The sequence below is a fragment of the Zootoca vivipara genome, chromosome Z1 (assembly GCF_965207765.1).
Source record: "Zootoca vivipara chromosome Z1, rZooViv2.hap1.1, whole genome shotgun sequence".
Lineage (NCBI taxonomy): Eukaryota > Metazoa > Chordata > Lepidosauria > Squamata > Lacertidae > Zootoca > Zootoca vivipara.
The window spans coordinates 71,458,811-71,473,279 of NC_142583.1; the positions used below are offsets into that span (position 1 = coordinate 71,458,811).

The 14,469-nt window shown below is 47.9% G+C and overlaps 1 protein-coding gene across 1 annotated transcript in view; it reads right to left on the minus strand.

The window, feature by feature from the left end:
- Window positions 1-74: 74 nt before the first annotated feature.
- The window catches only part of VPS16 (VPS16 core subunit of CORVET and HOPS complexes), a 38,924-nt gene continuing 24,529 nt past the window's right edge, over window positions 75-14,469 (minus strand). Inside the window, exons 17-24 of the mRNA XM_088660675.1 lie at window positions 14,294-14,402; window positions 13,276-13,373; window positions 11,484-11,591; window positions 10,310-10,387; window positions 5,489-5,658; window positions 3,579-3,675; window positions 3,069-3,172; window positions 75-871 (exon numbers count right to left, since the gene is read on the minus strand). Coding sequence (XP_088516801.1) covers window positions 727-871; window positions 3,069-3,172; window positions 3,579-3,675; window positions 5,489-5,658; window positions 10,310-10,387; window positions 11,484-11,591; window positions 13,276-13,373; window positions 14,294-14,402 — 909 coding nt within the window. The 3' untranslated portion in view covers window positions 75-726. The remainder of the gene's footprint in view (window positions 872-3,068; window positions 3,173-3,578; window positions 3,676-5,488; window positions 5,659-10,309; window positions 10,388-11,483; window positions 11,592-13,275; window positions 13,374-14,293; window positions 14,403-14,469) is intronic.

Sequence of the window (14,469 nt, forward strand, 5' to 3'; positions counted from 1 at the left end):
ACCATACCATAAACACAGGGGGGGGGCAGGATCAGAGCACTGCTCAAGAACGGAAGAAGCAAATGACATCATGATGTGAGCAGCTGTTGTTTATTTTTACGATCATTTCATTCCCTAAAGGTTCTTCCCACTTTACAAATTCACAAGGGAAATAAATAGTAAAACGAAGATGGCATTAGGGTTATGCAGGCAGTACCAGCGACGAACTCGTGGACTGCGACCCCCAAGACCACGTCCACACAGAGAGAGAGAGAGGGGCAGTTCAGGATCTGGGCAAGCAAACTGCCTCTCCAAAAGCAGACTCATTCCCCCTCTTAAACCAACAGCCCAAGGGAGAAGCCCAACAGCCTGCTGTTTTGCAGGGGGCAGTTCAAAGAGCATTTGATAAGGAAGGTTGGGAAGAGAGTGTTTGGGATTCCTCGTTCATTTACACGCAACTCCTTCTCTCTTCCAAACCAACTGGAACCCAGGAGCATCAAATCCAGAGGAAGAAAGGAACGACGGAAGGAGGAAATTGCCTCGTGCGTCTGAAAACTCACCCACGGCCAATGCAAGGACCCTGGCTCTCTTCTCTTCGCAAAAGGCTAACACTGGATAGTGCTTCTGCACCAGAGCTGGGCTGATGCCCCCCCCGCACAGAGGATGTCCAAAACTGACCCCCTACCCCACTCCTTCAGCCAGGTGGAAGCTGCAAGGTGGGGTGGGGGGGAGGAAGGGGGGAGCCCCCTACTTCTTTCCAAGCTGAGCTTTGGCAAGGTTGATCTTGGCAACGACAGAAGCGTCTGCGGCTGCCGTGCACTTCGAGAGGACGAGGTTCATCTCTGCCTCGTTCTTCCGTTCAATGGCGGCTTCGGAAGCCTGGCTCAAGTCCCTGCCATTAAAAATGGGTGGAGAATAAGTAAACAAACAAACAAACAAGGGGGGCCAGGGCGGAAATGCCTGCTAAAACAGACGGAACTGTACATTTTAAAATTCATTTGCTTATTTATTTATTTTAGCAGGGTTCATAGCCCGCTCTTTCCAAGAAAAGCGCTCCATCAAGCAGCTTAGAAAATCCATGTTAAAAACGCAGGCACCAAAACCCTAATTTAAACCGGAGGTTCCCAAAGTGGGTGACTCTGTACCCAGGGAGGGGGTGGCCTGGGCTGATCGCTCAGAAGCAAGGTTGCGGGGGTGGCAAAGGGGCACTGTGGGTGTAAATGACTATCAGACTTTGAAAAGCTGGCTCAAATTCATCCATTTTGTTGACTTGACTAAACTTGACAGTTTTAATTTGATCCGGATGAATGTGCAGTTAAATTGTCACTGTGTAGAATTCTATTATCTTCCTTATGGGGCCACGCAAACCGCTCTTCTGAACAAAATAAAAAAATTCCTTCCAGTAGCACCTTAGAGACCAACTAAGTTTGTCATTGGTATGAGCTTTCGTGTGCATGCACACTTCTTCAGATACCACTCTTCTAAATAATGATTTTTATAGGGTAGTGGGCACTGGGGGTGGGCTCATGTAACACTGGTCCTAAAGGATCTACACTGGCTCCCAGTATGTTTCCAAGCACACTTCTGAATGTTCGTGCTGACCTTTAAAACCCTAAACGGCTCTGGCCCTGTAGACCTGAAGGAGCGTCTCCACCCCCATTGTTCTGCCCGGACACTGAGGTCCACCTCTGAGGGCCTTGTGGCAGTTCCCTGATTGAGAGAAGTGAGGTTGCAGGGAATCAGGCAGAGGGCCTTCTCGGTGGTGGCGCCCGCCCTGTGGAACACCCTCCCATCAGATGTCAAGGAAATAAACAACTGACTTTTAGAAGACATCTGAAGGCAGCCCTGTTTAGGGAAGTTTTTAATGGTTCCTGTTTTGTTGTGTTTTTCTATCTGCTGGAAACCGCCCCGAGTGGCCGGGGCAGATGGGCAGCGTATAAATACTATTATTATTATTATTAAGCTGGGGAGTGGCCCAAGAATGTTCAGAAACCCACTGATTTAAACCCCTTTAAAGCTTCCGGTTCACAGTCTTACTAAAGGAACAAAAAGAAGCAAATCGCAGCAGCACGGTCTGCCACTGGGGCACAGCCGTTAAAGGAGATAATTTTATAATTTGTGCCCTGCCTATCTGACTCGGTTGCCCCAGCCACGCTGGGTGGCATCCCGCAAATATAAAAGCAAACTAAAACATCTAACAGTAAAGAGTTCCCCACACAGGGCTGCCTTCAGATGTCTTGGCCTGATCTCATGGTGGGTTTCATTCCAAGGGCAGTTCCCCAATTACAGGGATTTTAGACTACCTGTTAAGTCCTAAGTGAGCCAGTGTGGCATAATGGTTAGAGCACTGGACTCAGACCTGGGAGAGCAGGGTTCAAATCCCCACTCAGCCCTGAAGCTCACTGGGTGACCTTGGGCCCGTCCGTCTCTCAGCCTAACCTACCTCACAGGGTTGTTGTGAGGATGAAATGGGGAGGAGGAGGACCAAGCACACCACCTTGAGATCCTTGGAAGATAACGGTGGTATATAAATGTGATAAAACAAATTGATAAAAACAAGGGCATGCTATTAAAAGTGATGCTTTTCTCGTCTGTTGGATGCATGTATTGCGGTAGGCAGAATCTTAATAGAATCACAGAGTTGGAAAGGGCCCCAGGGGTCATCTAGTCCAGCCCCCTGCAATGCAGGAATCTCAGCTAAAGCATCCATGACAGATGGCTACCCAACCTCTGCTGAAAAACCTCCAAGGAAGGAGAGGTCACCACGGCACCACCTCTACAGCTGAACAGCTCTTACTGACAGAAAGTTGCTCCTGGTGTTTAGTCGGAATCTCCTTCCTTGTCACCTGAAATGTTCGAGTCCTACCCTCCAGAGCAGGAGAAAACAAGCTTTTTCCCTCTTCCATGTGTCAGCCCTTGAGATATTTGAAGATGGCTCTCATAAACATCTCCAGCTCCTTCAACCATTCCTCATTAGGCTTGGTTTCCAGACAATCTTTGGTTGCCCTCCTCTCTGCCTCCAGCCCAAAAGGTGCCCGGAACAAGTGAGCCAAGGGGCAGAGACATTCCCCACCAGACCAGATACGTACCCTACCAGGAGGAAGGCTTTCACCCTCTGCTCTGGGGCAACGCGGGGGCCGTACTTCTTGGCTTCGTGGCGGTTGTGGTGCTTCATGCTGATCTCGACAAAAGGCTGCCAAAAAATCCCACACTGTCAATGCAATGCAGGTGTCCCAAAGCGAGCGCTATAAATGCGGGGGACCCGAGGGCCACACTCCTTTCTAGGCAACCTTTGGAGGGCCGCATGCCCTCTGTATCCATACTTAAGGTACAGATGTAAGAGGCTCGTTCGTAATTATATTTTGGGAGTGGTTCCTGTTCTCATGTAGCTACATCATTTTATCCTTTCTTTACGCATTCCAGGTTCACAGAAGGGACCCTATGGGTTTGCCTAGCACAACCCCCAGCAATGCAGGATTCTCAACTAAAGCACCCATGGCGACCCCAAGGCTGATGCCCAGGAAATCACTGAGCAAGGCCGGGCTCCCATGCCTGGACAGTTTCCTGACACACACACACCCTCCAACGTCCTTCCTTACCAGGTATCCAATGGGGGACTTCTTAGACTTGGAGAACTTCTCCAGCTCTTCCCAATCTCCTTGCTCAGCCAAGGCGTTGATCTTCAGCCACCAGAACCTAACAGTGCAAGAAGGGGACAGCGTCACCATTGCCACTCTGGCCAGACCAAGAAAAGTTTGTGTGTATTTGGGGGGAGGGGGGGCGGTCCTCAAGAATCTGAGAAAAGTTGGACCTCCAGTCTGTGGGATGTGATACATAAGTAGCAGTCAAGTACAACATTCCTTGTTTTCCTAGAGTGGGCATGCAGGGGAATGTTTGGTCCAGCCAGTGGAAAGCTTCCTGTTTCCTGCTGGCTGGGACATACGGTACTTCCTTTTGCATGTGACTAGAGGTGGCCGTGACCTTACCTGTCCAGGTAACAAAAGGGCAAATCACGCAGCACTCTCTCTCTCTCTTTGATTTCCGCCGTGGTTGCAGCAGCTTTTAGCTAGAATTGCTCTCTTGGCTCTCTGCTCAACAGAGGACCCTGGGATTATCCCCACATGGGATAGGTCCACATGGATATACTTTGTAACTAAGTCTGTCTTCAGGGATCCAACTGTGAACTGAATGTGTGAGTAAACCTCTTTTATATTCTTTACACAAGATTGTGGCGTGTTTATTCTTTTAAGAGGGATATAAGGGAACTTATGAGGAATCTAATATTGAGAGGCTTAAACAAGCCTGCAACCAGCTATCTACTGTGCGTTTAAAAGGGGAATGTTAAAACTCTGCTAAATTATAGAACTTGGTAGCGCACGTTACAGTGAGGGGGGAAAGTATTTGATCCCCTGCTAAATTTGCCCGTTTGCCCCCTGACGAAGAAATGACCAGTCCATAATTTTAATGGTAGGTTTATTGTAGCTGCGAGAGACAGAATAACCCCTAGAAACCCAGAAGACAAAAGTCAGAGATTGATGTGCATTATAATGAGTGAAATAAGCATTTTATCCCCTATCAACCAGCCAGGTGTCAGGCTACCTGGTATCTTCATTTTATGCAATGAGCCTACCATTAAACCTACCATTAAAATTATGGACTGGTCATTTCTTTGTCAGAGGGCAAATGGGCAAATTCATCAGGGGATCAAATACTTTCCCCCCTCACTGCAGGAAGGATATTAATAAACAATATATCCTCTCCTGCCTCCCTGAACATTCCCACGCACTCCCCCAAGAGCTCCGGTTGCAGTCAACACCCAGTTCTGAATTGTGGCTAGCATTCCACAACTGGGCAACCTCTGGATGTCTTGGAACACAACTTTTAAAGATCCCATACAGTCCCTCTCTGTCACTTCGATCTGCAGAACCGGCCTTGTTACGGGCGCCACATACCATTCCACATTGGTAAGAAATTTATCTTTTAGCGTGGCAGCCCCTACCCTCTGGAACTCCCTGCCCCTTGACATCGTTGTACCTCTTCTCGGCACCTGCTGAAAACATTTTCATTTTGACATACTCACCCAGACACATACGGCGTTCATGACTGCTTTGATCTGTTTCTAGTTTATTCCTGGTTTCATTTATTGAATGCCTTGAAAGAGTTGCTTTAAATTCATTGCTCACATTATTATTATTATTATTATTATTATTATTATACCCACAGAGAGAGACTGATTTTAAGGAAGACTGGAAAATGTTTTCAAGGGGACATCTCAGCCAGCACTCTTGGGGGGGGGGGCGAGCAAGGGGTGTGGCCTGGAGAGAGTGCCCTGGGGGAAGGCTGGTTCCCCAAATCCCTGGCCCTGGCTTGGCTCTATGGTGGTGGAGGAGTGGGGAACCGGGCTGAGTGCATTTGGGGCGCTCTTCCCACTCAACCATCCCGTGGGACTCTTGACCTTTGGGGCAGGGAATCCCCCCTCCCTCCCCGCCCCTCCCCACACTGCCCCAACCGTTTGTCGGGGATCTTGAAGTCGCGGTAGAACTGCTCCGCTCGCTTGTGGTTCCCCTCTAAGATTAGGTTGTAGACTGTGTCGTGGAGGGACTCGTCCAGGTAGGGCTTGTCGAAGTCGGCCTGGAGGCGCCGCTGGTTGCGGAGGAGCTTGATCTGGTCTTCGGTGGCCTGGAAAGGGAAGGCGAGAAGAGAAAGGGAGACAGAGAGGAAGCTGCAGGCGGACAGAGAAAGGGATACCCAGGCCTTTTTCAGTTTGGGGGCTGCATCCCCTTCAGGGGCGACAGGAGAGAGATAGCACACAATCACACGAAGCAAGTGGAATTAACTCTATTAGGAAAAACAGGATCTGTACTGGAGTGCCAAGCCTAAGGAGCACAGCAACTCATCTCTGGTAGGTCTTGTCCCCATGAATAAGACATAATTATTATTATTTATTCATTCATTCATTTATACTCCGCCCATCTGGCTGGGTTTCCCCAGCCACTCTGGGCTGCTTCTAACAGAATATTAAAATACAATAATCTATTAAACATTAAAATTTGCCCTGTACAGGGCTGCCTTCAGATGTCTTCTAAAAGTCGGATAGTTGTTTATTTCCTTGACACCTGATGGGAGGGTGTTCCACAGGGAGGGTGCCACTACCAAGAAGGCCCTCTGCCTGGTTCCCTGTAACTTGGCTTCTCGCAGGAAGGGAACCGCCAGAAGGCCCTCGGAGCTGGACCTCAGTGTCCGGGCTGAACGATGGGGGAGGAGACGCTCCTTCAGGGATACTGGACCGAGGCCATTTAGGGCTTTAAAGGTCAGTACCAACACTTTGAATTGTGCTTGGAAATGTACTGGGAGCCAATGTAGGTCTTTCAGGACCGGTGTTATGTGGTCTCGGCGGCTGCTCCCAGTCACCAGTCTAGCTGCCGCATTCTGGATTAGTTGTAGCAGTTGCTGAGACTGAAGGTCCCTGGTTCCCCACAGCTGCCTAATTCCCCTACTTTCCAGGGTTTTCTCCAAGCAATAGGAGACTGTGCCTGTATGCAGCTAACCTGTCCTCTGCCCTATTCATTCATTCATTTATTGAATTTATATACCACCCTATACCCGGAGGCCTCAGGGCAGTTCACATAAAGGATCACAATATACAAAATAAAAATAAAATCAGTAACCCAATAACAACCCCCCCCAAAAGAGCCACATTTTAACAGGGTATAGGATGTCAATCAGGTCAACCAAAGGCCTGGTTTAAAAGGAACATTTTTGCCTGGTGGCCTAAAGGTGTATAATGAAGGCGCCAGGTGAACTTCCCTGGGGAGCGCATCCCACAAATGGGGAGCCACTGCAGAGAAGGCCCCGTTCTCGTGTGGCCACCCTCCGGTCCTCTCAAGGAGGAGGTACACAAAGAAGGGCCTCAGAAGGTGATCTCGGGGTCTGGGGTAGGTTCATATGCGGAGAGGCGGTCCTTGAGATATTGCAGTCCTGAGCGGTTTAAGGCTTTATAGGTCAAAACGAGCACTTTGAATTGGGCCCAGAAACTAATTGGCAGCCAGTGCAGTCGGACCACGATCGGTGTCAGATGCTCAAACCGTCTTGCTCAGGTGATCAACCTGGCGGCTGAATTCTGCACTAGCACTTTTCATGCCTCTTCCGGTTCTGGAAGGCCAGCAGGGAGGGGAGCATGTCACAGCAGGAGGGGGAGACACCTGTGTCGGACTCATCTCTGCCTCTTGGCCTCCTTCTCCTGCTTCATCTTCTGCCCCTGATTCTGGACTTCTCTCTGCCACAGACTCTCCCAGCTCACTAAGCCCTGTTACCTCATCAGCGTCTGACACCGCCTCTTCCCCGTCTTCTCCCTCTGACCACTCACGGTCGTCCCACTGCCACTCCCCAGGCTCTGAGCCTTCTTCCTTTGGGGGTTCCCCAGCTGGTTCCTCCCACCATTCCTCTGTGTCCACAGCAAGGGATCTCACCCCTGCCCACTGCTCAATTTCCCGGTTTGTCGAGAGAACGGGTGACGTACTTTGGTAGGTAGGTACCTACCAAAGAAGAATGGTTAACAAAGATAACAGACTATGCTGAAGTGGCAAAAATGACCGGGAAGATCAGAAACCAAGAAGATGATAAACTTAATAAAGAATGGGGGAAATTCATAAGTTACTTAAAAGAACATGTAAACATTGGCAGGATTATATGAACAAACACTGATCTAAAGATAACATGCTGATATGTTTAGACTAAGCTTGTAAGGTGACTTGATGTTATACCATAATAGTACTATAAACGAAGTAATTACAGCGATAAATGATATGCAATGTAAATAAGAACTTAAATGACTCAAAGATGACGAGTGCTGGTGGAGGGGAGTCAAATGGGTGTGGTACTTCATCCTTTTTTCTGTCTTACCCAGGGGACCCCAAACTAAGGCCCGGGGTCCGGATGCAGCCCAATCGCCTTCTAACCGTCTGGGAGTCAGCATGTTTTCAAATGAGTAGAATGTGTCCTTTTATTTAAAATGCATCTCTGGGTTATTTGTGGGGCATAGGAATTCGTTCATATTTTTTCCCCAAAATATAGTCCGGCCCCCCCACAAGGTATGAGGGACAGTGGACCGGCCCCCTGCTGAAAAAGTTTGCTGACCTTTTCCTTTTACTCTCTTTGGTTTTGGGAGTTAAGTGTGTGTGTGTGCTTTGTTGTTTGTTTGTTTGTTTGTTTGTTTGTTTGTTTGTTTGTGTAAGGGGGTGGGCTTACAGGAACAGCCACCCCTCATCAACTCCAGTTCTTCGAATGGCTCTGACAACAGCGGAGGAGCAGGAGACAGGAAGGAGGAAGTGAGCAGAGCGAGGCAGGGCTCAGGCAGCATCCAAGAGCCCTACCTGCAGCCTGTGATACCAGCAAGGGAGGAGGGGCCAGCAGAGAGTTCTAGCGGGGAAACAGCAGAGGGGCGTGTTATAAGAATTTTGAGGTCATATATATATATAGTTGTTCATAAAACATGTACATGAATGTACAGAAACATGTCTGAAGCAGCACAGGAAGACAGGCCTGACTGACACCATTTTTGACTCTCTCTCTCTGACCAGGTGTTCCTCTGCAAGGGAGAAGGGGGGTGGGGGGAACCTTCTCATTGTCTCAGGAATTTAAGTGATAATCCCTGGCATCCTGATACCTGAGTGCCAGACAAAAGGGTGTGATTAACTTGGCTGGGAAACAGGGAAATGTAAATATCTCTCTTTTTTGTTGATTAGATTTTGGGGGCAGGGTCCAGACTGCTCAGATTACTGCCACCAGACCTCCCCTTTCATGATGTACCTATGATGAATCTAGGGAGGGGGGGTCTTGGGCTACACCCCTTCTGTGATGTATGGGTGATGCTTCTGGGGGGTGGGCTGAAACCAATTTCAAATTTCTTTTTAAGGGCAGGACACCTTTGTTTGGGGTTCCTTCCTTGTTCTCCTGCGTGAGAGGAAGGACCCTGTTGCAACAGCGAAAATAAAGGCTTTGCTTCTCAAACTTCTCTGGTTGGCCTCTGTTATATTCTCCAACCGATGGAGAACCCAATAAGGGAATAAGGGCAGATTTTTGCCTATATCAGGCGTCCTTTCAAATTCACCCCGGAACTAAGGCGATAAGCAGCAGGGGGCGGAGATTTGGGGTCCCCAAACTACTCTGCTGGGGGAGGAGCCGAAAAGCGCCATTTGGAGAAATCTGATAGTACTGAGTAGACATGTTTTCATGAAGCTCTTGCACTGTAAATAACATTCACAATAAAAGTATTAAAGACAAGATGGTTTGGAGTGTCGTTGCTCGAAGGTAGCCAGCTGACAGTTTGCTTGTTTGTTTGTAAATATGCTTGAATAAAACACTAAAATATTTTTTAAAAAAAACATTGGCAGGATTTTTAAAAAACTTGCAATGTAACAAGAACTATGGTAAGAATTGAGTGTTAAGGAAATATGGAGAACATTATATGATGCAGTTGGAAAACTATGGGACCCGTGGAGGGGTGGAGGGAAGTCAAGGGATTCAGAGAATCCCATGTCTATATGACTATGATCTACGTGTGATTCTAATTGTTAAATGTAAAACTGAACAAAAAAATACTTTGTTTTTTTAAAAGAGAACTGCTGGCCAAGAGTTCATGGACAGGGTAATTTGGGCAGGGGACCCTGGGCCAAAATGTTCCAAGGAGATGGAGAGACTCCCTTATGAGGAAACATTGCAGGCGTCTGGGCCTTTTCATTTTAGAGCAGGGTTTCCCACACTTGGGTCTCCAGCTGTTTTTGGACTACAACTCCCATGATCAGCGGTCAAGGATGCTGGGAACTGTAGTCCAAAAAGTGCGGGGAAACCCTGGTTTGGAGAACAAGAGAGTAAGAGGACATTTATGAATTGTGCATGACATGGAGGGAGTGCAAAAAGAAAAGCGTTTCTCCCTCTGTCTTGTCACCAGAACTCATGAAGCTGAGTGCTGGAAGATTCAGGGTGGATAAAAGAAAGTATTTATTCTATGCAGAGTTAACTATGCACAGGAGGCAGGGTGGCCACTGAGTCAAATAGCTATAAAAGAGGACTGGACAAATTCATGGAAAAGAAGAGGACTATCGATGGCTACTAGCCAGGATCAAACTTCACCGTTTCTGAACACCAGCTGCTGGAAACCTCGGGAGGGGATAGATTTCTTGTGCTCAGATCCTGCATGCTGGTTTTCCACAGGCAATCTGGTCAGCCCCTATGACAAACAGGATGCCCGACTGGACATGGGCCACTGGCTTGACCCAGCAGGTTCTTCTGATGGCCATGACACACAAGAGATGCTTCTTCACACACTCACCTTGGCCGCAAACTCATTCTTGGCTTTGTAGTATTCATCCACTGCGTTCTGCAAACTGGCCACCCGCCCGTCAATCTGCTGTGGTACAAAAAAAGAACCCGCTGTGCGTTTTAATACAGGCAAAGAAAAATGGCCCACGTCTGCTCTGGGATATACAGCAGTTGGGCTAGGAACAATAGTGGAACCTGTTGCTTCCTTGATGGGGATTAGACCTGTATGAATAATCTGCCTTTTCCCTGCAATCTCAGAGCTCTGGAGACTGAAAGATTTATGTAGGACAGTTCTGCACAGAGAAACGAGTCCTGCGACCCAAGTTAACTACGTGCAAGCTTCCTTAACTGGCACACATTTCCCTATTTTATTCTTTTTCACTGGGCGACTGCTGGCTTAAATTCAACACCGACTTCCCTCCCCGAATCCCACTCCGCTCCTTTGCTGTCACCCGTGGCTCACAGCAGCCTTATTATGGACCAGAAAGTTGGAATGCATGGGGCAGCGTTTTCGGTTTCCAAAACGAAAGCCGAAAGGTTCCCGGGTTACACATTTCTGCACAGTTTACCGAGTCCACCAGGCTTGTGCCACACAAACGGGGGACAGACGCTGCCCCAACCATATATCCTGCCGCAACCTCCTTGTAAGGGTGACTCCCTACAGGGAGCCAGCCCCCATCATCCTGACGTCCACCTCGCCAAGCACAGAGAGCAGCAGTGGGTCTGAAGCAGCGGGGGGGGGGGGAGAGAGACTCGGAGAGAGAGAGAAATCAGCGTGAGGAACAATGGGAAAGCTCGGGGCGGAGAGATGCAGGCAAGAGCTCCAGGATGCTGGAGAGCCAGGGCACCGACCGCTCAGGGAGGAGACTGAGAGGGAATCGCTCCTTCCGGCGCAATAGTTAAGGAGAGCACCGCGACGCAGGTCAAGGGGGAGGCGTTTTGGGGTGCCCCGACTACTTTGCTGGCGTAAGAACAGACGTACGCCATTGCCGGATTCTGATTCGGAATGAGAGGTCATGCTTTAAGCTGTCTCTGCACTGTAAACAGCTTGCGCAATAAACGTCTTTAAAGACAAACTGGACTCAAGCGGAGTTACTCTTGACCCTCTTGACACTCCTAAATCTAGATTTGCCATCCTCCCTAGACACCCTTTTCTCCCCGCCAGTCTCCAGGGAGCTCCTTACCTTATCGCTGGCATAACTGGCACGTACGTGGAAGTTGCCCAGCTCCTGGTGGTCGTCGTCTTGGTTGTAGAGGTCTTTGAGAGTATCCAGCTCTTGGTATTTGCAGAACTGGGGAGGAGGAAGCAAAGGGTTAAATTTCTATTTATTTATTTATTAAAGTCCTATGCCGGCCTTCATCCGAGGGTCACAGGGCGGTTTACAATATAAAAAAACCACATAAACGCACAACAGAAACACATAGAGTTTAAAAGGCAATGGATAGCGCCCGCCTCGCAGGGTTGGTGGGAGGATTCAATGAGAAGCAATCTGAGTAACACAGAGCAAGCTGGCAATTGAGGGGAAGAGAACATCCTTTCGGGTGCAAGCTCTCCAGTCTCTTCAAGCAACCATAGGGGTTTCACTTTTTTTTATATAAAAAAAAATCAATTCATTTGACTATTAATTAGCACACCGCCTTTCTATACTACTTTACTCAAGGAGGTTTACAGCGACAAAATATACAACAAAGAACTCACACCTTATAATCATCGGATCCAATACAAATGGTCGTGATAAAACACAAGTTTAAAATGGAACGACTTCTATCAAATGTAGTAGTATTCAATAATCTATTAGAATAGAATAGTACACAATAAAATTAACTCCCCCCAAAAATAAACAGAAATTCATTCTTAATCATTACAATAAATAATTACTAAACTGTAATCAATGAAAAGAACTGCAAGTTGCAATGCATAAAATACCGTATTGGCTTGAATATAAGCCACACTTTTTTTTTTTCCAAATTCCGATCGTGAAAAGTTAAAGTGCGGCTGAAATTTGCCACCTTACAAAAATTGGCTTTTACGATATCGCTGCTGAAACAGACATACGGTAAAACAGAACGGGTGCGAGTGCCTGTGGAATTTTGAGGGAGCAGCTTATTCGGGTATTGTCTTTCTCTCTCTCCCCCCCCCCCCCGATTTTTAAAGGTGCGGCATATATTCGGGTGTGGCTTATATTCAGGCTGCTGCAGTACCATGTAAAGGGATCAAATTGAGAAACCAAAACACACAATTTATAAAATTTATTATTTTTTAAAACCCCTGAACTCCTCTTCTCCCTTTCCAGCTGTTCCAACACTGTATCTCTTATCCTTGTCATGACTTACTGTTACAATTTTCACTCATCAATTATCATCCTCATCATCAATTTACACCCAAATTTTCATTATGAAAATGTATGGGTCGAGATTTGTAATCTGCCTTGCCGTTGAAGCCTCAAGTTGTCCGGCAAGGACGAGAAAGAACACTACAATATTAAAACGACAAATTCACTGAAAATCAAAGTAGCTCTGGATTTCCCCCCCTGCTATCATCATCCTCAACATTAAGACCACCCACAATATTTTTATTATGTTTTTAGGTATGCTGTAAGCCGCCTAGAGTGGCTTGGGAAACCCAGCCAGATGGGTGGAGCATAAATAATAAAATTATTATTATCATTAATCTCTTCCTAGATCTGCAACCCGTCAGGGATGGTCAGTGTATCTGGCCCCTCACAGGCTTCTTCCGGCCCTCATGTTTAAATGCAGAGCCTGGGGGTTGAATCCTGCACTGTCAATTCCTGCAAATTCTGTGCTCTGCCCCTGACCTGCAGACCCGCTCCTTCTCTGCTTCCAGACCTCCCCCTTTCCTTAGTCTGGCAGCAGGGCCTGGGATATGTTTCATAGCTGAATTCAGCCCCCCAGGCACACCTGCAAATACATCCACATGCCACCGCCCCCTGCAACAGGTGTGCCTCCAAACCTCACCTGGCGATAGAGGCTCAAAGCCACCGGCTGGTTCTGCAGAGTCATGAAGAAGGCGCCACGGTTCAGTTCGTTCTTCAGGTGCAAGACGACCGTGTAAACTGGGCAGGAGGGAGAGAGGCTGGTTAGATGGATAGCAACGAGCCCAGAAGGAAAGACCCTCTTGAGCAATATTAGACCCAATTCACAGAACCTAACCAAGGGACTCTCTGCACACGCCAACAGCTTCTAGGAGCCACAGGTGCAGGATGAGGACCAAAGATGGACAAACCTTTGAAGGTGACCTGGAAACTACAATTAATCCAGAATGTGGCAGCCAGACTGGTGACTGGGAGTGGCCACTGAGACCACATAACACGAGTCCTGAAAGACCTGCATTGGCTCCCAGGACGTTTCCAAGCACAATTCAAAGTGTTGGCGCTGACCTTTAAAGCCCTAAACGGCCTCGGCCCGTATACCTGAAGGAGCATCTCCACCCCCATCGTTCAGCCCAGACACTGAGGTCCACCTCCGAGGGCCTTCTGGCGGTTCCCTCACTGAGAGAAGTGAGGTTACAGGGAACCAGGCAGAGGGCCTTCTCGGTGGTGGCGCCCGCCCTGTGGAACACCCTCCTACCTGATGTCAAGGGAATAAACTACCTGACTTTTAGAAGACATCTGAAGGCAGCCCTGTTTAGGGAAGCTTTTAATGTTTGATGTTTTATTGTGTTTTTAATATTCTGTTGGGAGCCAACCAGAGTGGCTGGGGAGACCTGGTCAGATGGGTGGGGTATAAATTTATTATCATCATCATCATCACTATTATTATTATTATTATTATTATTATTATTATTATTATTATTATTATTTAGCGTCTCCTGCCACAGGTATTCCCTTCATGGGAAGGTCTTATCTTACCATGTTGTGTTGTGATGTAATCATGGGAATGGTGAGAAAGGTGAAGAGACATGTGATGTTTTGTCTGGGAACCAAACAAAAGGCAGGGAGGCAGGCAAGACAGGGAATGTGTGTCTCCGCTTTACCCAAGTCGGTGTCTCCGCTCTCGATGGCCTTGCTAAGTGCCAGCTGGCTCCTCTTCATCTTCAGCAGCAGAGGAACTTGCTTCCCAGACCGGGGCTCGTACTCTAGCAGCTGCAAGCAAAAGCAATGGCACCGCGGGGTCACTGACATTGCACTGCATTGCATTATCATTTCACAG